We start from the raw sequence: 27,565 nt of genomic DNA, 5'->3' as shown, positions 1-27,565 counted from the left end.
AGTTTCTCAGTTCGAACATTAAATATCTTGTCTTTGCAGTCTATTCAGTTGAATATAAGTTGAAAAGGATGTGCAAATCATTGTATTCTGTTTTTCTTTACGAATTACACAACTTCACTGGTTTTGGGTTTTGTATTAGTCTCCAAGAGTGCTCAACAAAGGCAACACGTAAGATAAGAAGGCAGTAAAGATGGAAGATTTAGATTCTAAATCTTCCATCTTACTGCCTTCTTATCTTTATTGTGAAATTGTCGTTGTCCCAAATAGACGTGTTGTCATTACGTCGATCGCGAGCTACGTCGATCGTGGAGATTGTGTCAGTCGATCACCAGCCAGGCATTAAAAAAATAGACCTAAAATGAGCGATCATAAAGCTTCACTATGACGTCACTTTCGTCACCTGATTTACATTCACGGCACCCGAGGGTCTTCTGAGATGACGCTGGCTGCTGCCAGCTCATTAAAATTACCGACTGAAAGGCGAGAAACACTTTATTTCAACAGACTCTGGCGCCGTACCTGTCGTCAAAACGCCAAAGACCGACTGCACAGTTGCACAATAAAAGTGTTGCTTCATCCTGCCTGCCTTACAAAATAAGAGTCTCAGAAAGCTGGCGTGCACAAGCTAGCAAGCTACGGAGTTTGCCGACAATGTATTTCTTGTAAAGTGTATACAAAGGAGTATGGAAGCTGGACGAATAGATGGCAAAAACCAACCACTTTCATGTGGTATTGGACAGAAAGGAGGACTTTTTTTCTCCTCCATTCGAAAATGCGGACATTATCGGCACCACTGTCTGATTCCAATCTATGCAAGTCATCAGAATCAGGTAATACACCAACTTATATTCTTGTCTTCATGAAAGAAAGGAATCTATATGTGTTAAACATGCTTGTATTATTTTTAAACACCTTTAACTTGTTAACAATATTAACTATATGTGTTAAACATGCTTGTATTATCTTTAAACACCTTTAACTTGTTAACAATATTAACTATATGTGTTAAACATGCTTGTATTATCTTTAACCACCTTTAAGTTGTTAACAATATTAACTATATGTGTTAAACATACTTGTATTATCTTTAAACACCTTTAACTTATTACCAATATTAACTATAAGTGTTAAACATGCTTGTATTATCTTTAAACACCTTTAACTTGTTAACAATATTAACTATATGTATTAAACATGTTTGTATTATCATTAAACACCTTTAACTTGTAAACAATATTAACTATATAAATGATAAATGGGTTGTACTTGTATAGCGCTTTTCTACCTTCAAGGTACTCAAAGCGCTTTGACACTACTTCCACATTTACCCATTCACACACACATTCACACACTGATGGAGGGAGCTGCCATGCAAGGCGCTAACCAGCACCCATCAGGAGCAAGGGTGAAGTGTCTTGCTCAGGACACAACGGACATGACGAGGTTGGTACTAGGTGGGGATTGAACCAGGGACCCTTGGGTCGCGCACAGCCATTCTTCCACTGCGCCACGCCGTCCCTAATATGTATTAAACATGCTTGTATTATCATTAAACACCTTTAATTTATTAACAATATTAACTATATGTGTTTAACATGCTTGTATTATCATTAAACACCTTTAACTTGTTAACAAAAACATATATTTCATAAATAAGTAAATATAAATTATATATATGAATGAGGTAGATCCCCACGACTTGATCAATTGAAAAGTAGCTCGCCTGCAGAAAAAGTGTGAGCACCCCTGATTTAGATTATGCAATAGTACATGTGTACAAAAGATAGGGGATCGCTACCAATATATTTTTGTAAGCAATATCAAAAGCCGAAAAATAACTTCAAATATTTTCAATTGAAAAGCTACATGTCATCAACACCACCCTTAACAAACTTAGAGGAAATCACAATTGCTGACATCGGGGGAAAGGGCTGTGTTTCAAAATACTGTCATATATTAGTGTGCCATAATTGCCATAGCACTGTAACAACTATGGACACATTAAATGCCTGGAAAGTAAAATCACAGGAGGCTTTTGACGAGTATGACACTTGCATCAAATCACAGAAACAAACTATTAATGCAAGCTTTCAACTCTTACAGTATTAATGAAGAGAATGTACATAACTCTAATTATGCATCAGATTATGTCATTCGATATTCCAGATACCTGTTTCGAATGTTTGAGTGAGAAACGCATTGTATGTGGAAATGTAAAAATATTCAAATATTCTGGAATTACATTTTGAATTGTTTATTAATGAATGTACTCCTCAGTGCTAAACTGTGCATACTTGGAATATATACCAGTACACAGTAACTTTATTTACACCTCAAATCATACACATTCTGGACTTTAGACTTCTACAGGCTCCTACTCTGAAAATGTGAAAGGAAGGACTGTGTGTAATTGCATCGGATTGGAATGACTAACATAGTTCATCAAGGATAAATAAGACTTCAATAAACTTTGGTACCCATACATGATCTTGTTGGTGGATGCAAACAAAGGACCAAGTCACAATGCATCCAAAAAATATTTTATTATGTTGCAGCCTTATTTCAAAATGCTATAAATTAATTTTGGCCTCAAAATTCTGCACACAATACCCCATTATAAAAAGTTATTTTTAGAGCTTTTTTGCAATGTATAAAAAAATTACATGTATATAAGTATTCACAGCCTTTGCTCAATACTTCATTGATGCACCTTTAGCAGCAATTACAGCCTCAAGTCTTTTTGAATACCATGCCACAATCAAGCCTATCTTTGGGCAGTTTTGCCTATACTTCTTTGCAACATCTCTTAAGTTCCATCAGGCTGGATGGGAAGCGTTGATGCACAACCACTTTCAGATCATTTACAGCATGGGTGACAAACTCTGGCCCGCGGGCCTCATTTGGCCCTTGAGGCAATATCAAATTAACATTAGAACTGGCTAATACTCATACTTGCCAACACTCCCGAATTTCAGTGCCTCTCCCGAAAATCTCCCGGGGCAACCATTCTCTCCATTTTCTCCCGATTTCCACCCAGACAACATTATTGGGGGCGTGCCTTAAAGGCACTGCCTTCAACGTCCTCTACAAACTGTCGTCACGTCCGCTTTTCCTCCATACAAACAACGTGCCGGCACAGTCGCATTCTATATGCGGCTTTGACACACACACAAGTGAATGCAAGCATACTTGGTCAACAGCCATACAGGTCACACTGAGGGTGGCCGTATAAACAACTTCAACACTGTTACAAATGTGCGCCACACTGTGAACCCACACCAAACAAGAATGACAAACACATTTCGGGAGAACATCCACACCGTAACACAACAGAACAAATACCCAGAACCCCTTGCAGCACTAACTCTTCCAGGACGCTACAATATACACCCCCGCTACCACCAAACCCCGCCCCCCCAACCCCAACCCCAACCCCCGCCCCCGAAGTTAATTTTGATATTTACCTCAGAAGGCTGCAAATAGAAAAGAGGCATTCAATTTATTATTTACATTTTATTTAATACATCATTGACGTTTTTTGTTTGTTTTTAGAAAGTTGATTTTGCATTATTAAGTTGTATAAGCGTCGCTTGTTCCATATTCAGTGTTAAAGCAAATCCGTGTAGCAAACTGAGCAATAATTAACGTTTTATTCATGCACTTTCTCTTGCTACTTCAAGGCTTGAATGTTTGATTCATTCATTATTGTTATTTTATTTTCAAATGTGTTATTAGCCTGTGGAAAAAGTTTATTTTGATATTTACCTCAAAAGGTTGCAAATAGAAAAGAGGCATTTAATTTTTATTTAAATTTTACTTGATATGTCATTGATATTTTTTAATTATTATTATTATTATTTGAAACTCGATTTTGCATGTCACTATAAAGTTATATAAGCCTTGCTTGTTCAATATTCAATGCAAAACTTGTTCGGGTCCCTATTAAAAGGTGAATTTGTTCAACCTTGGCCCGCGGCTTTGTTCAGTTTTAAATTTTGGCCCACTCTGTATTTGAGTTTGACACCCCTGATTTACAGAGTTGTCCTGAAGCCCTTCCTTTGATATCTTGGCTCTGTGCTTAGGGTTGTTGTTTTGCTGAAAAATGAACCAATGCCAGAGTTCAAGAGTGCTCTGGAGCAGGTTTTCCTCCAGGATGTCTCTGTACATTTTTGCATTCATCTTTCCCTCTTACCTGAGTAGTCTCCCAGTTCCTGCCACTGAAAAACATCCCCACAGCATGATGCTGCCACCACCATGCTTCATGCAGGGATGGTATTGGCCTGGTGATGAACGATGACTGGTTTCCTACAAACATCCCATCCATTCATTTAATACCGCTTGTCCTTTTGGGGTCGCGGGGGATGCTGGAGCCTATCTTAGCTACATTCGGGCGGAAGGCGGGGTACACCCTGGACAAGTCGCTACCTCATCACAGACAGACAGACAACATTCTCACTCACATTCACACACTAGGGTCAATTTTTAGTGTTGCCAATCAACATGATGCAAGAAATTCACACCAAAGCGTTCAATCTTTATCTCCTCAGACCACATCATTTTTTCTCTCATGGTCTGAGAGTATTTCAGGTAGGGATGTCCGATCCAGGTTTTTGCACTTCCGATCCGATACCGATATTGTTTTTGCATTTCCGATCCGATACCGATACTGACCGATACCGATACTGGCCTATCCGAGCATGTATTAAAGTTTAAAGTTATTTAGCCTACTTAGTTGTCAGAATCATGTTGAAAAGGGTTTTAGTACTCTTGATAACAACTAGCCAGCTGAATTAGGGGAGTTTGAATAATACACAATGGTTGGTAACAAGAAACTGACCTGTTTATTCAAGGATAAACACAAAATAGACAAAATTATACATGACAAACAGAAATGGCATCATTGAACTAGGGCTGGGCGATATGGCCTTTTTTAATATTGCGATATTTTAAGGCCATATTGCGATACACAATATACTGTATATCTCGATATTTTTGCCTTAGCCTTGAATGAACACTTGATGCATATAATCACAGCAGTATGATGATTCTATGTGTTTTGATTGATTGATTGAGACTTTTATTAGTAGGTTGCACAGTGAAGTACATATTCCGTACAATTGACCACTAAATGGTAACACCCCAATAAGTTTTTCAACTTGTTTAAGACGGGGTCCACTTAAATTGATTCATGATACAGATATATACTATCAGATATACTATCATCTTAATACAGTCATCACACAAGATAATCACATTGAATTATTTACATTATTTATAATCCAGGGTGTGGAGGGGGGCGCCTGATGTAAGTGTCAAAAAGACAGCCAAAAGAGTTTGATATGAGAATAAATCTAAAGTTAAAATATAGGGTAGAAATGCACCCATTTGCAGGAAATGTAGTCTTGATTTTCACCTACTCAGTGGCCTAGTGGTTACAGTGTCCGTCCTGAGATCGGTAGGTTGGGAGTTCAAATCCCGGCCGAGTCATACCAAAGACTATAAAAATGGGACCCATTACCTCCCTGCTTGGCACTCAGCATCAAGGGTTGGAATTGGGGGTTAAATCACCAAAATGATTCCCGGGCGCAGCCACCGCTGCTGCCCACTGCTCCCCTCACCTCCCAGGGGGTGATCAAGGGTGATGGGTCAAATGCAGAGAATAATTTCGCCACACCTAGTGTGTGTGTGACAATCATTGGTACTTTAACTTTAACTTTAATTTTCAAAATGTTCTTTCAAGGCTTGCATGTCTACATTAAAACATTCTTCTTCATACTGCATTAATATATGCTACTTTTAAACTCTCATGCAGAGAAGGAAATCACAACTAAAAAAATCACTAATTTTTTCATACGGTGTTGATGTGGAAATTTTTGCCATTTTGATGGTGTGGAGTCTGGACGTGTGGCACCGAATGGAGATAAGCGCATACTTCATACTTGCCAACCCTCCCGGATTTTCCGGGAGAGTCCCGAAATTCAGCGCCTCTCCCGAAAACCTCCCGGGACAAATTTTCTCCCGAAATTCAGGCGGACCTGGAGGCCACGCCCCCTCCAGCTCCATGTGGAACCTGGAGGATCTGCATGGAGCAATGTTGTTGTAATATATTGAGTTGGAGGCAATAACCAGGCGAGGGGATGAAGTACGTCTCTTTACTGTAGACTTCAGAACAGACTCACACACTTGTACGTCAGGTGCGCAACACCACGTAAATCGTCGGCCAACCAAAAAGTAACCCCAGTACGCTATAGCCAACATTCACCAGGAGATGGCAACAGACAAACATAGATCACTATTACATTCCTCCCCTTTTAGAAATGTGGAAGGTACTCAAAAGAAATAAACAACCCAACCAAAAAATGCAGCAGCTCAATTAAAAAACTGTACTTAAGCCACATTCTTTTTTTTTTTTAGTACTGCACTCTTAACCCTCATTTGTAAACAATAACATGCTTATTATACAAACAGTATTGTACATCTTTAACACAGATTTTTATACTGTCAGAGATTCAGTTTTTTTGGTGGTACTCGAAAGCTTTCTGGGTACCTGCGGATCACTGGTGGGGTTTTTGTTGTGGGTGATCTGGGTTCTGATGATGGCAACTCAGCAGCCCTTCAATCTGGTTCAATGATGAGACTAGTTTGTGTCTGACTCACTGATGGTCCTGGTGATGGAACTGAAACAGCACTGTCCAGTTGTACTGATGGCACATTTTCTGCAACTGGTGGAGACTATATAACTGGCAGTCTCTCCATGTTTTCTCGCCATAGTAACATGTGATCCACATGCACTGTGCGCTGTCTCTGTCCCTCTCGATAGATAGATTGATATATATATATATATATATATATATATATATATATATATATATATATATATATATATAAGAAAATACTTCACTTTCAGTGAATAGTGAATTCTAGCTATATATATATATATATATATATATATATATATATATATATATATATATATATATATAAGTGTATATATATATATATATGTATATAAGTGTATATATATATATATATATGAAATACTTGACTTGGTGAATTCTAGCTGTAGATATACTCCTCCCCTCTTAGCCACGCCCCCAACCACGCCCCCCGACCACGCCCCCCACCCCCCCACCTCCCGAAATCGGAGGTCTCAAGGTTGACAAGTAAGCGTCTCCACAGACGTCACAATATTTGAACAATGATGACGAAAACTGTTGTCTCTGTCGTGTCCGTGTGTCGAAAATTGTTAAGCGCTTTTTTTTAATTTGATTTTGTGCATGGCATAAATTTGCCATGCGCAAAGGACGCTTGAGCAGGCGCGCACCTTAGCGGCTGCGCTAGCATCACAGCTAACGTTAGCCATGCCGCTACCTCGCTCTCTGCTGGGAGAGGACGTATACGTATGTGACGTAGTACATGACAGTATGTGACGTGTGTAAGAAGGTGCGCTCGCTGTCTGTGAGAGGGAGACACAGGAAAGAGTGAGAAGAGCCTGTCGTGTAATGCCAGCAGCTAAAAGCAACTGCGTGAGAATTGTGGATGTGTTGAAGGTGTGCTGGAAAATGCGGAACGGAAATTACGGAGCAGCAGAAAAGTGTAATGTATTATTTAAATAGGTGCGTTGGAAAACACGGACCGGAGTTTTTTTTTAAACTGGATCTGGATAGGCATTTTCCCATGCCTTGCCGATACGCAATTTTTGGCAAATATCGGCAGCCGATCCGATCCAAATATCGGATCGGGACATCCCTAGCCTCAAGACAGTCCTGTCTCGGAAGTCTACAGACATTTACTTCCACTTCATTCTCGGTTTGCGCTCTGCCATATAGACAGGTGTGTGTCTTCCCAAATCATGCCCAATCAACTGAATTTACCACAGGTGGACTCTAATTAAGCTGTAGGAACATCTCAAAGGATCATAACAGGATGCACCTGTGTTCACTTTTGAGCTTCACGGCAAACGCTGTGAATACTTATGTACATGTGATTTCTTAGTTTCTTTTTTTTTTTCATTCATTTTTTTTTTAAAGATTTGCAAAAATGTTAAAATGTTTTCTTCAAATTTTCATTATGGGCTATTGTGTGTAGAAAATTTGGGACAAAAAAATGTTTGATTATATTTTGGAATAAAGCTGTAACATAAAAAATATTACATATACACTGTGAATACTTTCCGCATGCGCTGTAAAACAATGTATTTGTGGTAGGGATGTCCGATAATGGCTTTTTGCCGATATCCGATATTGTCCAACTCTTTAATTACCGATACCGATATCAACCGATACCGATATCAACCGATATATACAGTCGTGGAATTAACACATTATTATGCCTAATTTGGACAACCAGGCATGGTGAAGATAAGATACTTAAAAAAATAATAATAATAAAATAAAATAAGATAAATAAATTAAAAACATTTTCTTGATTAAAAAAGAAAGTAAAACAATATAAAAACAGTTACATAGAAACTAGTAATTAATGAAAATTAGTCAAATTAACTGTTAAAGGTTAGTACTATTAGTGGACCATGTGTGCTTACGGACTGTATCCCTTGCAGACTGTATTGATATATATTGATATATAATGTAGGAACCAGAATATTAATAACAGAAAGAAACAACCTTTTTGTGTGAATGAGTGTAAATGGGGGAGGGAGATTTTTTGGGTTGTTGCACTAATTGTAAGTGTATCTTGTGTTTTTTATGTTGAACAAATTTAAAAAACAAACAAAAAAACCCAAAAAAACCAACAACAAAAAACAACGATACTGATACCGATAAAAAAACGATACCGATAATTTCCGATATTACATTTTAAAGCATTTATCGGCCGATAATATTTGCAGGCCGATATTATCGGACATCTCTAATTTGTGGCACTGTCATTTGCTATTTAATATAATAATATAACATACTATTCATTTTATTTATTGTTTTTCTTCATGCATTTAATTGCTTTCTTTCATAAATGTTTTTCTTAAGTTTGATGGCGCAATGTGTGAAAACAATCTTGACAAAGATAATTTTGGAAAAAAAAACAACAACAAAAAAAAGTAAAAGTTTAGTAGAGTCATTTTTTCCAGAATACATTTTTGTGTAACAAAATGTGTTTTTTGTTTTAAAAAACATTGGGTTTGAATTATTTTTTATGGATAATGTTGCTTCGGTTGACCATTTGAAATGCATTACTAGCAAAACCAAGCTCATACATTTGAGGTACTAAGTGTACATGTTGTCACATAAGGAATACATATAGCATGAACAATGTAACATATATGCAACATCACATATCTCTATACAAAACATGTGACCAATACCTTCTATCCAGCATTAAGCCTGTGTTGATTATAATGTTGGCGGTGTGGTGGAAAAATGCAAAAACAATGAAAAGTGTTGTGGAACAAATAAAAGTTGGATAATATTGTGTATTTATTTAGTCCTAAGTGGAGCCAGATGTTGAAGATGTCGCCACCCACCGCTGTCCTCCATCCCCCGCCTTAACTCCGCCTCTCCCTCCCAGGGTATTAGCGCCTCTGTTGCTTGGAGTTGGAGGATTCCGTCCCCTTTTTAGTCCTCCTGTGAGTCCAGCTGGAGTTCTGTCCTCTTCTTCTGGCCATGGAGCGAGGACCGGTGTTATACCTTTTGACCTTCTACTGCAGCATAGTTGCAGCCTTGGAGAAGGCCCAGATGTTCCCCTACGGCACTTTAAGTGGAGATTCCCTTTTGGAAGAAGGGGACGATGAAACCTCCAAAGTCTTATCTTTGCCTAAACCCTTCTACTTCTACGATACCCCCTTCTCTCAGCTTTATGTAAGTATGACTTTTTTTACTTTTCACACTGATGATTCATTCAAGCGCTCTCCAGTGAGAAAGTGAACATCCCTCAGTATTCTCAAATAACAGGTTATTATTTTCTGGATTTCACATGTCACATGCAGCTGGTGGACAAGCTCCATGTTGCACCATTTGATCACAAACTCAGAACAAATCAATCATTTTGTCAAGTATATTTATATACTATGTCAAATATTCAACTATTCTAAAAATGCTAATATATTGTATATGCAAAAAAAACTTCATGTAAAGCCAGTCATTCTACAGGGTGACCCTAAACTCTTGATAATATAAACTTTATATTATCCATACATTACACAAAAAAATGTTTAAGTCAATTAAAAAATATTTGAGTAAATAAACACAATACTTTATTTAAAATAATCCAAATAAAATAATTTACAAATAAATAAAAAATTCATAAATAGAAAATACATTAATATTCATCAAATATACCAATATTAATCAACTCAATATAAAAAAGAAAATATGTATTTATATTACGAAACCCAAAACCAGTGAAGTTGGCACGTTGTGTGTAAATATAAACAGAATACAATGATTCGCAAATCAACTTATTTTCAACTTATATTCAATTGAATAGACTGCAAAAGACAAGATATTAAATGTTCGAACTGAGAAACTTAATTTCTTTTTGCAAATAATCATTAACTTAGAAATTAATGGCAGCAAAACATTACAAAAAAGTTGGCACATGTGCATTTTTACCACTGTGTTACATGGCCTTTCCTTTTAACAACACTCAGTAAACATATGGGAACTGAGGAGACCAATTTTTGACGTTTTTCAGGTGGAATTATTTCCCATTCTTGCTTGATGTACAGCTTACATTGTTCAACAGTCCAGGGTCTCTGTTGTCGTACTTTACGATTTATAATGCGCCACATATTTTTAATGGGAGATAGGTCTGGACTACAAGCAGGCCAGTCTAGTACCCGCACTCTTTTACTATGAAGCCACGCTGTTGTAACACGTGGCTTGGCATTGTCTTGCTGAAATAAGCAGGGGCGTCCATGATAACGTTGCTTGTATGGCAACATATGTTGCTCCAAAACCTGTATGTACCTTTCAGCATTAATGGTGCCTTCACAGATGTGCAAGTTACCCATGCCTTGGGCACTAATACACCCCCATACCATCACAGATGCTGGCTTTTGAACTTTGATCCTAGAACAGTCCGGATGGTTCTTTTCCTCTTTGTTCCGGAGGACACGACATCCACAGTTTCCAAAAACAATTTGAAATGTGGACTCGTTAAACCACAGAACACTTTTCCACTTTGTATCAGTCCATCTTAGATGAGCTCAGGCCCAACGAAGCCAGCGGTGTTTCTGGGTGTTGCTGATAAATGGTTTTCGCTTTGCATAGTAGAGTTTTAACTTGCACTTACAGATGTAGCAACCAACTGTAGTTACAGACAGTGGGTTTCTGAAGTGTTCCTGAGCCCATGTGGTGATATCCTTTACACACGGATGTTGCTTTTTGATGCAGTACCGCCTGAGGGATCGAAGGTCACAGGCAGTGATTTCTCCAGATTGTCTGAACCCTTTGATGATACTATGGACCGTAGATAGTGAAATCCCTAAATTCCTTGCAATAGCTAGTTGAGAAATGTTGTTCTTAAAATGTGCAACAATTTGCTCATGCATTTGTTGACAAAGTAGTGACCCTCGCCCCATCCTTGTTTGTGAATGACTGAGCATTTCATGGAAGCTGCTTTTATACCCAAGCATGGCACCCACCTGTTCCAAATTAGCCTGTTTACCTGTGGGATGTTCCAAATAAGTGTTTAATGAGCATTCCTCAACTTTATCAGTCTTTTTTTGCCACTCGTGCCAGTTTTTGTGAAACATGTTACAGGCATCAAATTCCAAATGAGCTATTTTCAAACAATAACAACATTAAATATCTTGTCTTTGTAGTCTATTCAATTGAATATAGGTTGAAAAATATTTGCAAATCATTGTATTCTGTTTTTATTTCCAATTTACACAACGTGCCAACTTCACTGGTTTTGTGTTTTGTATATGGGTTATTCCTCCGAATGGGTGCCATTTGTCTGTTGTAACTTTCTCACGATAAACATAATAAACATACTTTTTTTTTTTTACAAGCAACTTTTGTGCATTTTTGTACAAGATTACTAAGCGGTCTTGAATATAACTCATTTGAGTAACAGGACTGAAAGTTACCGGGGAGTTTTAGCATAGAATACAAAAATACATGAAATATAGCCACATTATATTTATGCTAATAGCATGTAGACACTCAGCAAACTACAGTGATTCCACACAAAAAATATACAGTGATTTAAAAAAAATAAACACATAACATCATTGGCCCTGTGATGAGGTGGCGACTTGTCCAGGGTGTAAACCACCTTCCGCTCGAATGCAGCTAAGATAGGCTCCAGCACCCCCCGCCACCCCGAAAGGGACAAGCGGTAGAAAATGGATGCATGGATGGACAAATAACATCAACAAATAATTTAGGTAACAGGAATGAACTGAGAACCGTCAGTCATAGTTGAAATATCACAGAATATACAGAACAATAAAAGAGGGAACTTACTTTTGTTGTTCCCATGGCCTACGAAGTATGTGACTCACTGAACTTCCTGAGGACCATGTGATTTGTGGAATATTCCATATTTTTCAAAGGGGGATCATGTGTGAAAACCCAGAGACACAATGTCCATTAGTGTAAAGTGTCAAATTTGTCTTTTTTTTAATAAATGAAATGTATCGTATAGTTGAGAGAAGTAATGAAACAAATATGTGAAAAATTATAACACCTATGAAGAATTTAAATGATCATATTCATGGAAAAGTAATTTACTCTAATTTTAGAAAGCATGGACAAATGCTATTTTCAAGTGTTTACTGTAGTTTAAATCATGTTTATTAAAGACATAAAGATGCTTAGCTTCACAAAAAATATATTCAACAGTTAATTTTAGGGATGTCCGATAATGGCTTTTTGCCGATATCCGATATTCCGAAATTGTGCAACTCTTTAATTATCGATACCGATATCAACCGATACCGATATCAACCGATATATGCAGTCGTGGAATTAACACATTATTATGCCTAATTTGTACAACCAGGTATGGTGAAGATAAGGTACTTTTTGAAAAAATAATAAAATAAGATAAATGAATTAAAAACATTTTCTTGAATAAAAAAGAAAGTAAAACAATATAAAAACAGTTACATAGAAACTAGTAATGAATGAAAATTAGTAAAATTAACTGTTAAAGGTTAGTACTATTAGTGGACCAGCAGCGCGCACAATCATGTGTGCTTTCGGACTGTATCCCTTGCAGACTGTATTGATATATATTGATATATAATGTAGGAACCAGAATATTAATAACAGAAAGAAACAACCCTTTTGTGTGAATGAGTGTAAATGGGGGAGGGAAGTTTTTTGGGTTGGTGCACTAATTGTAAGTGTATCTTGTGTTTTTTATGTTGATTTAATAAAAATAAATAAATAAATAAAAATAATTAAAAAAAGATACCGATAATTTCCATTTTTAAAATTTTAACGCATTTATCGGGCGATAATATCGGCAGGCCGATATTATCGGACATCTCTAGTTAATTTTTTCCATACATTTATGCATTTTATTTCCTGGTAACGCCAAAGGCTCTGTTTGGTTGGAATGGCTGTTATCTCCTCTCATTATTTTCACTACATCAGGATTGCAAATAATCAAGTTGATGTCTGTGGTGAAAGTTTGCTTTTTGTGTGTTTTTGTGTGTTCTGCAAGCTGATCATGTGATTATCAACATCTGGGTGCTTTGTTTGTGACTTTGTCCAGGTGGCCACCAACGGAATCATCTCAGCTCAGGACCTGCCGATGGAGAAGCAGTACGTGGATGACTCCTTCCCCACAGACTTCCCAGTGGTGGCGCCGTTTCTGGCCGACATGGACACCAGCGGAGGACGAGGACAGATTTACTATCGGGTGACTGAAACCCCGAGCATCCTCAACCGAGTTGCCCAGGTGTGTTTAAGTTTATGAAAAGTCATCACACTACTTGTGTGAATGAGAATGAGTAAAAAAAAAAAGTTGATTCCAAACAAAGCACCTATGGGGGGCTCAGTCCGGAAAAAACAACAACGTAATCGCCAGGATAGGATATGCTGCTTGATGGGTAGAAAAAGAAAATGTGGCCTTAGCATCAACGTTGCATCTTTAGATCTGTATTTAACAAACAATGACAATAATGTGTAGAAAAACAAGATACCGTGTCAGGAAGCTATAGGCAACTTCGAGCAAGTGTGACAATCAATCAATCAATGTAAGTTTATATATGTAGCCCTTACTCACAAGTTTCTCAAAGGGCTGCACAATCCACACTGACATCCTCGACTCAGATCCCACATCAGGGCAAGAAAAAAGTTAACCCAATGGGATACAATGAGAAACCTTGGAGGGGACCTCAGATGTGGGGACCCCTCCTGGGCGACCGGTGCAATGGATGTCGAGTGGATCTAGTTAATAGTGTGAGAGTCCAGTCCATAGTGGGGCCAGCAGGGGAACCTCTTGAGTGGAGACAGGTCAGCAGCGCAGAGAAGTCACCAACTGATGCACAGATGAGTGGTCCACCCTGGATCCCGACTTTGAACAGCTAGCGCGTTATCTATGGTCACCTGATAACGTCTCAACTCATGAGAGGGGGGCAGAGCAGAAAAGAGACGGCAGATCAACTGGTCTAAAAGGGGGGTCAATTTAAAGGCTAGAGTATACAAATGAGTTTTAGGTTTGGGACTTAAATGCTTCCACTGAGGTAGAATATTTAACTATTAACAGTAGGGCATTCCAGAGTCCGAATATAAAATACTCTATATTTTTGGGCTCTGGAAATCACTAATAAGCCGGAGTTCTTTGAACGCAGATTTCTGGCCAGGACATATGGTACAATACAATCAGCAAGATAGGATGGAGCTGAACGTTTAGTACTTTATACGTAAGTAGTAAAACCTTAAAGTCGCATATTAAGTGCACAGGAAGCCAGTGCAGGTGAGCCAGTATAGGCGTAATATGATCAAACAAAGCGCCTCCACCTTTGGAATATCTGATCCTAACTTTGGAAAATAAAATAATATAGTGTTCTAGTATTGGGGCGGACACTAAAACCCAAGTCTCGCACCTAGTAGACTTCAGGTGCGGGTGTGGATTAGTTCACATTCCTGTGTGCATTAAAGGGGCCTTAATGCACTTCCAGTTTGTAGTTGGTAATGCAATAATAACGTGTTTTGAGGGCAGCGGTACCTTCTTTTATTAATAGTATAGTAATGTGGACATAAAACACAATCAGTATGTGTCCATGCACTAAATTAGTCCGATTATTTAAATTATTTGGCTCTAAATAGGCATCCTACAACCCATGGAAACACTTTAATCTTTAATCGGTTTTTGAAAAATTGGACTAACACACCTGGATTATGCGATTGAAAACCAGATCTTTCGAGTGGGTGTGTGCCACCGGAGGGGACCCGTCATATTGCCGTATTGCTGTATACGCCAGTCTCAGCGCGGAATATAAACTGTAACCCCGAAGCAGATACCATTCAATAAAAACATAAACAACACCTGGAATATAAAGGACACTATTTATTTGACTCACACAATTAAAGAACGGATCATTTTGAAGTGCATCGATAGGAGAAAAAAAAGAAGCGGATATTTATTTAAGAAGATAGCTTAGGAACTGCAAAATGCTGGCTTAATTTGGACTCCCGAACAAAAAACGAATTAGATGAAATAGAACCAAACAGGTATATATAGTACATATTATTCTTAAATACATTGAACATATTATACTTACATATATACGTTGTACATATTATACTTATATGCACAGACAACAGAGCAGGTGGCTGACAAAGTTGAATGATTGCCAACTATTAATGGACCTTTGTTAAGAAGTTCTGTAAGACTATTCTGTATAGGTCTTCACCTTGTCTGACACACACATTTGTGTGTGTCAGACAAGTGTAACCCTTCAATATGTACTTGTTCAAGTATACATTTGTGACATCAAGTTTCAAATATGAAATAGGATAAGCACTCAACCCATAACCGTTTTTATTCCAAACCTCCAAACTAGTTATTTTGAAGACACAACATCAGAATCAGAATCAGAATAGTTTTTATTGCCATTGTTTGAGAACGGGTTCACAAACTAGGAATTGTTCTTGGTGCAATCGTGCAACATAAAACATATATAACACAGATTTGGTAATAACAAGAGCTCTAACTGAGCTATCAGATTTTGTTATAGACTTAGAAAGGAATTCAAAGGAGCTACTGTTAGGAGTTATTGTTCATGTGCCTGATGGCCGAGGGGAAAAAACTGTTCAGGTGACGGGAGGTGTGGGTCTGGATGGACCGTAGTCTCCTGCCTGAGGGGAGAGGGGAGAATAGTTTGTGTCCAGGGTGAGAAGAGTCAGCTGTGATCCGGCCCACACGCCTCCTGGTCCTGGAGGAGAACAGGTCCTGGAGGGATGGGAGCTTGCAGCCAATCACCTTCTCAGCAGCACGTACGATGCGCTGCAGTCGATGCTTATCCTGGACTGTGGCGCCGGGGAACCACACGGTGATGGAAGAGGTGAGGAGGGAATCGATGACGGCTGAGTAAAACTGAACCAGCATCTCGGTCGGCACCTTAAGTTTCCTCAGCTGCCGCAGGAAGTACATCCTCTGCTGGAACTTCTTGATGAGGGAGCTGATGGTCGGCTCCCACTTGAGGTCCTGGTTGATGGTGGTGCCCAAGAAACGGAAGGAGTCCACAATGGAAACGGGGGTGGGAGAGTCAATCAGGGTGAGGGGGTATGGTGGGGCTGTGACTTTCCTGAAGTCCATGATCATCTCCACTGTTATCTGGGCGTTCAGCTCCCGGTTGTTGAGGCTGTACCAGGACGCCAGCCTGTCCACCTCTCTCCTGTAGGCGGTCTCATCGCCATCCGAGATGAGCCCGATGAGGGTAGTGTCATCCGCAAACTTGAGCAGCTTTACGGACTGGTGACTGGAGGTGCAGCAGTTTGTATACAGGGAGAAGAGCCAGGGGGAAAGTACACAGCCCTGAGGAGTACCAATGTTTGTGGTTCGACTGTCCGAGACAATCTTCCCCAGTCGCACGTGCTGTCTTCGGTCTGTCAGGAAGTCATTGATCCAACTGCAGAGGGAGTCTGGCACGCTGAGCTGGTAGAGCTTGTCTCGCTTCCCAGCCAGATGCGCAGAGAAGTCCTGAATGGGGGGGACCGGGTAGCGGTCGCATGTGGTGGCATCATTCAATCAATCAATCAATCAACGTTTGCTTATATAGCCCTTATTAAAAATGTCTACAAGGGCTGCACAAGCCACAACAACATCCTCGACTCAGATCCCACATCAGGGCAAGAAAAAATTAAACCCAATGGGAACAACCAGAAACCTTGGAAGGGACCGCAGATGTGGGGACCCCCATTCCCTCCGGGCGACTGGTGCAATGGATGCCGAGTGGATACAGTTAATACATACGCATATTGAATCAGTAAACTTTGCCAGCGTAATGTTCTCCTCTGCTTCTTGTAGATGGAGCTAGCATTTATGCTAGCATGTAGCTATCGGCGCGAGCAGAGCAGCAGCACAAACAAAAGTCGCCAAGAGGACTGACAACACTGTTAGCTCCATCCTCGAGTCTGTATTTCACTTTAAGATGGTATTTTAAACTTGAAGTGCGCCAATGATACGATTGCTGTGTTACCTTAGTTTTATCCAAAGTTCTATTTTGAAGCAAAATTGTCCGCCTCTCATTGTGATCACAGTTCGTGTAACACATGCTTGTGTCTTCCTAAATGTGATTAATTTTCATTCATATTAGATAACACGATCATTTTGTTTTAATAATCACAAGCATTAACGCATTAACTTTGACAGCCCTAATATAAAGTCAACTGTTTTTTCCACTGTACTGGTACTTTCATGAAAAAAAATTGTCTGCATTTCAGCTTTGTGGATTTTTTTTAAGTATATTTAGAATGTGTCGCGGGCCGTTAAAAAATTAGCTCCGGATATAATAAAATAGCCCCCCGGACACCGCTGCCCTATAAAAGTATACTTAATTCTAGTCGGCTAATTTTCAATCTTTTACTTTTAAAAGCCCCACAATGTTTTACTTGAATCCGTTCCCTCACCTCCATCATTCATGTACTGTCACGCAGGAAGTCCATCGAGGTTTCCCGGATGCCAAATTCACACCCAACTACGCAGTGGTGGCGACTTGGGAAAACGTAGCTGCCTACAACGAGCCCACTCGAACCAACGGAGGCACTTCCAATGAGGTAAGATTTGATACCACACCAGGAAAAACACAAAGTCAACAATTAGCCCAAATTCCTGCAGGCTTCGTACGCCCTTTGTATTCTCTCCTCAGGGCGAGTACATTTGTACTCTTTCTACTAATCTACCCCTTTAATCTTAAGGTCAACTTTAAGGGTCACCTAGATTTCCTTCCCACCCTTTCAATGCAGTCAAACTACATTAACCCAAGCTACTTCCTGCTTTTTGTTTGCCCGCCAGGTAGCCGTTAATAACTAAATAACTAAGTTAATGTCTAAACCGCCAAAGTATTTCATGCAGTGTGTAAGAAAGTCCACTAGAACCGGACTACATGATTTTAATAGTAATAAACATCATATTTTCCTCGTTCTCATCACAACTTCATTCAAAGTACATTTTAGTGTATAAAAAGTGTCACGTTTAAATTCATTTACATTAAAACTAAGGAAATACCCTCCTAAAAGCCAGCGTCCGTCACAGTTTTTTGCATAACAAGGTTTTCTTTCCTGACATTTGTAATTCCGGCAAAATAAATGAACCACAAACAATTAGGTTGTCTGCAACATCACATATTAATTAGTCATATTTTTCTGTTGTATATTCAATTTGCAGATAATCAAGCAGGAAGGAAAGGAACAATAGCAAGTATGGTTTTTGACTTTAAAAGGTTGTGGTAACATAAACATTTGCGTGTTGCATATAAAATAGCAATATTAGTAAAAAAAAAAAAAGCCCAAATTAAAAATAATTTTCCAAGATGAACACATGAGCCTATTGAACTTTTTTGTGGGTAACATGGCATGATGTGTGTTGTATTTATTTATTATTGTTTATTCAAAATCCAAGCATATGCATGATATGTACAGTGGAAACTTGTTTTTTGTTCGCCCCACTTTTCTTTGGATTTGGTTCTTCACTAAAAATGCTCGCCAATATTTTGTCCCAGATTTCGTATACCATCTTGCTTATCATACAGTTAAACATGGCACTTAAAAAATAGTCCATTTGAATGCTTGAATATGAACTAGTGAAACAAGAAATGAAATGCTTTGTACACTTCAACAGAAAGCTAATTGGACGTGACGTGCAACAAAGGTATCAGAATATGGCACGGTTTGATTTTACGCGAATCGGTACCCGGCAGGTACTTCAGTCAGTACCTGTAACAGTACCGAATTTGGTACCCGTCCCAACTTAGAAGAATAGAATGGAATAGAATAACAGAGAAGTGTGTTATATATTGTGTTCCACCGCATTTCACAGTTCAGGGTAGGTCATAAAAATGAGGCTATCCAAATCGTAGCTTCGCGTAACAAAATAAGGGTTGTAAAAACTAATAAACAACAATAAACTGCATATAGTTATAGACTACGGTTGAGTAAAACCACTCCAAAATAGTTCCACTAATTAGCGTTCGTCAGCACAAAGATGCCCCACAAAAGTTCCTGCATTTCGAAAGCTCTTTTTGTTGTTCTCTCTGTTTTATTTGTCTCCGTTATCAAGTTTGTTGTAATAGAAATACACAAGACGTAAACAATATTTATATTCCATTTATGCCAATGGCGGGCGTGTGTTTGAAAAATACGTTCTAGGAACGCCCCCCTTTGTGTTCAACCAATCAGCGATCGACAGCACAGCCCGCCCCCGAAAATGTTCCTGTTCGCTTGGAGAAGTCCCACCTAGCTAGGAGGAACTCTAAAAGGTTGCTGAAGAACCAAATCTATCCGGGTAGTTTTTGGTGGAAACACAGGGGTAACTTTATTTAGCCTAGTAAGTGGGAAAGTTCCTGCGAGGGAAATATGCCTATTCTAAACATTGAAACAGGACATAAAACACTTAAAATGTAAACATAAGAACAGGACATAAAGCAGCTTTCATCAGTTCATGCTCACAGACTTAGTTAGGACAGCTCTAGTCATAGATGAATGGGAAATTTCTCATCAGCAGTTATAACACAACGCTGAGATCTTTTGTTCAGATTGTTCAAAGTGGTCCCATCTTTCATTTTATTGTGTGCGACCCTCATTTTGTACACTTCACAAGATACTGATCTTTTGTAAAATCAGTGTTTTGTTTTTTTAAATATACCAAATACTGTACATGCAAAGATTCTATTGGTTTGACATTTTGTGTAAATAGTGCTTGGAGGAATGAATGGTGGATGGAGGGAGTGGTTATCCAAAAAACCACAGGGGATCCTTGTGCCTTCTCATCTGTGTTTGTCTTTGCTTGTGCTCCAAATCTGCCTCGTCTGAGGCCTCATCCCCCTCATGTTTCACAAACACTATTACATAAATGGTATAGACGGTGATTTCCCAGAGTACTACTACTTTCAGTTACTTCTTCATCAGAGCCAGTGAATGAATGCAATTGCATGAGTTAAGAGGAAGTTTGTCAGGGAGGGGTAATGGTCTTACTGGTCCCAGCAGTTCCACAGTCTGTGGGCTCATGGACTGATAGCATCTCGCTTTGAAGAGATTAGCCAGACGTGCTGGGTGGAGCTCAGTGGGGGTGGACTTGTCCTGGATGTGTGAACTGATTAAGTGGAGGACAGGACGTGGATTCTAGGTGATTGTTGGGGGAAGTGTGTGTTATTTGGGGGTAGGACATGTTGAAAAAAGGTGGTGGATAGACCAAAGACCAAGTGGTACAAATGGCAGATATTTAAATACTCCTAATTAGGATATACTTGTGCCTCATCTGTGGTCACCTGATAACCTCCACACACAGGAGAGGGAGGCAGAGCAGAAAAGAAAAGAGATAGCAGATCCATCCATCCATCCATTTCTACCGCTTGTCCCTTTCGGGGTCGCGGGGGCTGCTGGAGCCTATCTCAGATCAACTGGTCTAAAAGGGGGGTCTATTTAAAGCCTAGCATATACAAATTAGTTTTAAGATGGGACAAAAATGCTTCTACTGAGGTAGCATCTCTAACTATAAGGCATTCCAGAGTACTGGAGCCCGAATAGAAAACACTCTATAGCCCGCAGACTTTTGTTGGGCTCTGGGAATCACTAATAACCCGGAGTTCTTAGAATGCAGATTTCTGGCCGGGACATATGGTACAATACAATCAGCAAGATAGGATGGAGCTAGATCGTGGCGACTTGTCCAGGGTGTAACCCGCCTTTTGCCCGAATGCAGCTGAGAGGCTCCAGCACCCCCGCGACCCCGAAAGGGACAAGCGGTAGAAAATGGAAGGATGGATGGATAGTAAAACCTTAAAGCCGCATCTTAAGTGCACAGGAAGCCAGTGCAGGTGGTCCAGTCTCGGCGTAATATGATCAAACTTTCTTGTTCTTGTCAAAAGTCGAGCAGCCGCATTTTGTACCAACTGTAATCTTTTAATGCTAGATATAGGGAGACCCGTAAATAATATGTTACAGTAACCGAGACGAGATGTAACTAAAGCATGAATAATGATCTCAGCGTCGGTGGTGAACAAAATGGAACGAATCTTAGCGATATTACGGAGATGAAAGAAGGCCGTTTTAGTAACACTCTTAATGTGTGACTCAAATGAGAGAGTTGGGTTGAAGATAATACCAAGATTCTTTACCGTGTCGCTTTGTGTAATTGTTTGGTTGTCAAATGTTAATGTGGTATTATTAAATAGGTGTCGGTGTCTAGCAGGACCGATAATCAGCATTTCCGTTTTCTTAGCGTTGAGTTGCAAAAAGTTAGCGGACATCCATTGTTTAATTTCATTTAGACATGCCTCCAGGTGAATACAATGTGGCGTGTTGGTCAGCTTTAAGGGCATGTAGAGTTGGGTGTCACTGTAGAGTGCCAGGCCAAGAATCGAACCCTGTGGAACTCCGCACGTTACCTTAACATACTCTAAAGTCACATTGTTATGGAAACACACTGGATCCTGTCAGTTAGATAGGAGTTAAACCAAGAAAAGGCTAAGTCTGACATACCAATACGTGTTTTGATATGTTCTAATAAAATGTTATGATCGACGGTATCGAAAGCAGCGCTCAGATCAAGTAGCAGCAACATGGATGACGCATCAGCATCTATAGTTAGCAATATATCATTAGTCACTTTTGTGAGGGCTGTCTCTGTAGAGTGATTTGCCCTGAAACTGGACTGTAAGGGTTCACAGAGATCGTTAAACGCTAAGTGTTCATTTAGATGCTGTGCAACAATTTTTTTCAAAGATTTTTGAGATAAAGGGAATGCAGTTTACCATGAGGTCAGGATTGAAGTTAGGTCTTTTGAGCAGAGGATGAATAACCGCTTTTTTGAATGCTAGGGGAACAGTGCCAGAGGAATGATAAGTTAATCATATTTAGCACTGATGGTCCTAATATCAGAAACAGCTCCTTGATAAATTTCCCAGGAAGTGGGTCAAGTAAACATGTTGTTCGTTTTGTCCCATTTACAAGTCGCAGGAGTTCCTGTAATGTTATTTCAGTTTCAGAGAGACTATTTTGGAGGGCAATATCCATCGTACATGCATTCGTATGTGTTAAAATAGAACCCAGTTGTAGCTGGGACGCCTTGTCTTTAATCTCCTTTGTAATTAGTTACATTTTCTTCTTAAAGAAATTCATAAAATCATCAGCCGAGTGAGTGGAGCTACTGGGAGGAGTCCCTTGTTGGGTTAGCGATGCTACTGTACTGAACAAATATTTAGGATCGTTTTTATTGAGGCGGATGAGATTGGAGGAGTATTTAGCTTTAGCTAAGGTAAGCGTGCGTTTATAAGTTATTAAACTATCACTCCATGCTTGATGGAAAACCTCAAGTTTAGTCGCACGCCATTTGCGTTCCAGCTTTCTACATGATAGTTTAAGAGCTCTGGTTTCTTCTGTAAATCAGGGGCTATGCCTTTTAGGGGCCTTTTTTAGCTTTAGCGGTGCTATACTATCAATGGTGTCCCGCAGGGCTTAGTTAAAGTTGTTGGTGAGGTTATCGATAGAGCCCACATAATTTTGGAATGGCGCCATTACCGACGGCAGTAGGGCAGCAAGAGTCATAGTTGTGACAGCATTAATGTTGCGGCTGCTAAAGCAGTGGTCATTAGTAGCTTGAATTGTTGTTTGGACTGCTTTTGTGAATATCCCGTGACAAGCATGAACGCCAAACAAATTCCTTAGAGTGACAAGCAATTTTTAATCAATGTAATTTGCAATTGTGAAACATATGGACATTTAAAAAATATAATGTTTAGGTACTGTTAAACCATTAATAGTAACATAAGATAGTGTAATAGAATAGAATAGAGACATCGGAATAGACGTAGCAAAATAATCTGTTACTCTCTGAAACATTTAACAAGGCGACCACAACATCAAACCTTTAGTGGTCCCAGTGTGTACGTGTGTGTGTGTGTGTGTGTGTGTGTGTGTGTGTGTGTGTGTGTGTGTGTGTGTGTGTGTACTCCCACGTACACACTATCACCCTCTTAAAGAAAAGGGTTTGGTGGTGTGGGGGTTGACACCTTTGATGTGTGTGTGCTGCAATTGTTTTCAACCAAACACCTTCTACGCCAAATGGTTAGAAACCTTTTAATTAGTTGACTTCCTGAAACTACTACAGCTATTACTACTCGATAGTGTTTCATGTTTACCAGGAACATTTATGTTAATATACCTGATGATTTTACATTAATAGATACATTCTCAGGGTATGGAATCAATCACAACTGGACTGTTCAGATTGTCGAAGAAGAAGTTTTGCCTCTCATCTGAGAAGCATTCATCGGGTTAATGCTCACAAAATGTCTCCTAAGACAATATGAACAGTCCAGTTGTGATTGAATCAATGCTTTGGGAATACAATGACCTGGATGAATTAAAATATTCACAGACATCAATACATGAACATAATCATGGCATGATCTATTAATATGAACGGTTGCCATATGTTCCGCCGGAGGTGGGCGTTGAAGTCCTTTTGGACAGAGGGCTCCTCCAAACGTTCCCAGTTCACCAGCACTACACGCTTGGGTTTGCCAGGTCTGTCCAGAGGTTCCCCCGCCATCTAACCCAACTCACCACCAGATGGTGATCAGTTGACAGTTCAGCCCCTCTCTTCACCCGAGTGTCCAAAACATACGGCCTCAGATCAGCTGATACGATTACAAAATCGATCATTGATCTGAGGCCTAGGGTGCTCTGGTACCAGGTACACCTATGAGCATCCTTATGCTTGAACATGGTGGTTGTTATCGCAAGTGCGTGACTAGCACAGAAGTCCAATAACAATCCACCACTCAGGTTCAGAGCAGAGAGACCGTTCCTCCCAATCACGCCAGTCCAAGTATCACTGTCATTGCCCACGTGCGCGTTGAAGTCCCCCAGCAAGACTATGGAATCCTCTGCCAGTGCCCCATACAGGACCCCATGCAAGGTATCCAAGAAGGCCGAATACTCTGAACTCTTGTTTGGTGCGTACACACAAACAGTCAGAGTTTCCCCCCTCCAACCCTAAGGCGAAGGGAGGCGACCCTCTTGTCCACTGGGGTGAACTCCAACGTACAGGCACTCAGCCGGGGACTCGTGAGTATCCCCACACCCGCCTGTGCCCTCACACCCTGAGCAACTCCAGGAGTGAACAAGGTCCATCCCTTGTCCAGGAGTGTGGTTTCAGAGCCCTTGCTATGCGTAGAGGTAAGCCCCACCAGATCCAACCGGTAGCGCTCCACCTCTCGCACCAGCTCAGGCTTCTTCCCCACCAGCGTAGAGACGTTCCACGTCCCGAAAGTCAGCCTCTGCTGCCCCAAATTGGTCCGTCTGGAGCCTCCGCTTTCACTTCCATCCACTTGGCAGCGCACCCGACCCCACTGGTTCCGACCGCGGGTGGTGGGCCTACATGGCGGAGAAGATGGTGTGTCCACGTTGCTTCTCCGGGCTCTGTGGCTAGCCCGGCCACCAGGCGCTCGCTGACGAGCCCTACCTCCGGGCCTAGCTCCGGAGGAGGGCCCCGGGCTTCCTCCGGGCCGGGTAACGCATCCTCTTCTAGTTTGGTTCATGGGGGGTATCGTAAACCTGATGGGGGGGAGGGCATTCGAGTGCTACACCTTGCCCAAGGGTGACCCGGAACTTTGTAAGGCAGGGGCGTTCAACTCCCTGAGGCTTAATACAAGCCCACATACCCACATTTATATATATATTTTAATATATATATAAATACAATGAATACTTGATTTTCAGTGAATTCTAGCTATATATATATATATATATATATATATATATATATATATATATATATATATAGGTATTTTATTATATATATATATATATATATATATATATATATATATACATATAAATAAAAGAAATACTTGAATTTCAGTGTTCATTTATTTACACATATACACACATAACACTCCTCTTACTCATTGTTGTATTTGAAAGTGCAATGTTTTGCAGACAGTAGCACAGCCTTTGAAGGAGCATAGGTATGGGCAGTGTAATATTCTGAGTTGGAGTCAATAACCAGGCGAGGTGACGAAGTTACGTCTCTTCATACTTAAGAACCGACTCCCACACTTGCCGTCAGGGTGTGCAATACAACGTAAACCGTTGGCCATCCAAAAAGTAACCACAGAACACTATACGGTATAGTGTTCTGTGGTTACTTCTTGGTTGGCCAAGCGGACGTGACGACAGGCTGTCCTCCTCACTCAGGTCCGCACGGACCTGGAGGGGGCGTGCCTTAAGTCCGGCTGGAAATCGGGAGAAATTCGGGAGAATGGTTGTCCCGGGAGATTCTCGGGTGAGGCACTGAAATTCGGGAGTCTCCTGGAAAATTCGGGAGGGTTGGCAAGTATGGTTTGCGGGTGAATACGTAGGGAGATGAGCAAGACAGCGTCGCTGACACAAGCTACATGACGCAAGAGGACGTATCGTATGTAAAAGCCTAAACATACGGCTATATTTTCACTCTACATTGATGAAAAAACGCTTCAATAAGGGCTTTGAACGGATCAAACCTCCAGCTGATGGGACAACTTTGACACGCCAGACATTTTGGTTTGTGTCATCAGTAAAAAGCGACATTATCTCATGTTTTTAACACCTATTTAACAACAGAACATGAACTTATTTACTCATGGGTGTCAGTTTCATCTTAATGCAGCGAGAGGCATGAGTGCCTGTGCCTCACACCACGCCCAGGCGAAGAAAAAAACCCTCCAACATGTTTCCAGGGCTCCATGAAAATGTGCGCTGATTTTGAAGATATTGTACACTTCAATGCACATGTAATACATCTCTTTATTGATGAGCAGATGCTTTATAATGCCACCAGTGTTGGATTCGGTTTGTACAGCAGCAGATACGTGCGCTTCAGGTGATAAAAAAAAAACCATCACCAATGTTTCCCGGGTTTTGTGTGACTGTGGTCTGATTTTAGAGATAATGTACATTTTGTCGTATGTCTATTATAAAGCAATTATCATTATAACATAAACATAAGCGTAAAGTCACCAAATCAGTTGTGGCTGCTTTTAAGGGCTTCTGATTGGACAAAATATACATGACAGCATGTTAATGTGTGTTTGTGTGGACAGGGAATGTTTTAAAACTACAATACATTCTAAGGCCATGTCTACACTAAGTCGTTTAACCCTTTAAACGAATAATTATTTAGCCTAAGCCCCATTTCAGTCACACTAAACCAGCATTTAAGGTCCCCCTCCTCGGACAAATTTTACACGGGTAAGTGCGCCGTGTATTTCTTAGATCTCCGGCACTTAGCTTTATATGGACTCATTGATCGTTTACAAACTGAGTTCGGAGAGGAAGTGACGTAACTCGGAGCTAACCACTGGAAATATGAAGGCGAGTCCTCCAGACATGCCCGTGTTTCTCATTCTTCTACATGTACAGACGCTTGTGGAAATCACACTTGAATACCTTAAGAGAAAGCGATTGCAGCTATTTTGGATAGAACACTTCTCAGACGGCAAGATAATTTTTGAATGTCGAGGTCAGCTGTGATTCTACTTAGCGAGAAACTTTGTCCATTTGTCGAAGGAGAGACAACGAGAATGCAGGCTCCCGTGGATGTGATAAAAAAAAGTAGCGTGTGCTTTGTATTACCTGGCCGTCAAGGGAAGACTAACTAGGGAAAATGGCAAATGCTTTTGGACTGGCAAAGCAGACTGTATCAGTTATAGTCTGCCATGTATGTCGCGGACTCAACGTGTAGGTCCAGAGTATGTAAAGTCACCAAAAAGGAATGGACAATGAAGGTGAAGGCAAAAGAGTGAGGAGTGTCCTGACCAGATATCTAGATCCCTAGATTGATTGTTGTCAAATGTTCTTTGTCAAATTGTGTACTTTCGTGTCCAATAAAAAATTTATTAATTTATGATGCATCAGGTGTGATTCACTACAATAGGGCACACTGG

General features: G+C 40.1%; 1 protein-coding gene across 1 annotated transcript in view; it reads left to right on the top strand.

Annotated features, from left to right (window-relative positions):
- The first annotated feature begins 520 nt into the window (after positions 1–520).
- The window catches only part of nid2a (nidogen 2a (osteonidogen)), a 129,558-nt gene continuing 102,513 nt past the window's right edge, over positions 521–27,565 (top strand). The window contains exons 1-4 of the mRNA XM_061978517.1: positions 521–830; positions 9,523–9,812; positions 13,687–13,872; positions 18,078–18,197. Of these exons, the coding sequence (XP_061834501.1) occupies positions 9,618–9,812; positions 13,687–13,872; positions 18,078–18,197 (501 nt within the window). The 5' untranslated portion in view covers positions 521–830; positions 9,523–9,617. The remainder of the gene's footprint in view (positions 831–9,522; positions 9,813–13,686; positions 13,873–18,077; positions 18,198–27,565) is intronic.

This window comes from Nerophis lumbriciformis, linkage group LG01, assembly GCF_033978685.3.
Source record: "Nerophis lumbriciformis linkage group LG01, RoL_Nlum_v2.1, whole genome shotgun sequence".
In the NCBI taxonomy this organism is placed as follows: domain Eukaryota; kingdom Metazoa; phylum Chordata; class Actinopteri; order Syngnathiformes; family Syngnathidae; genus Nerophis; species Nerophis lumbriciformis.
Note: the sequence above shows the minus strand (reverse complement) of the source record. Positions and strands in the feature narration are given on the sequence as shown.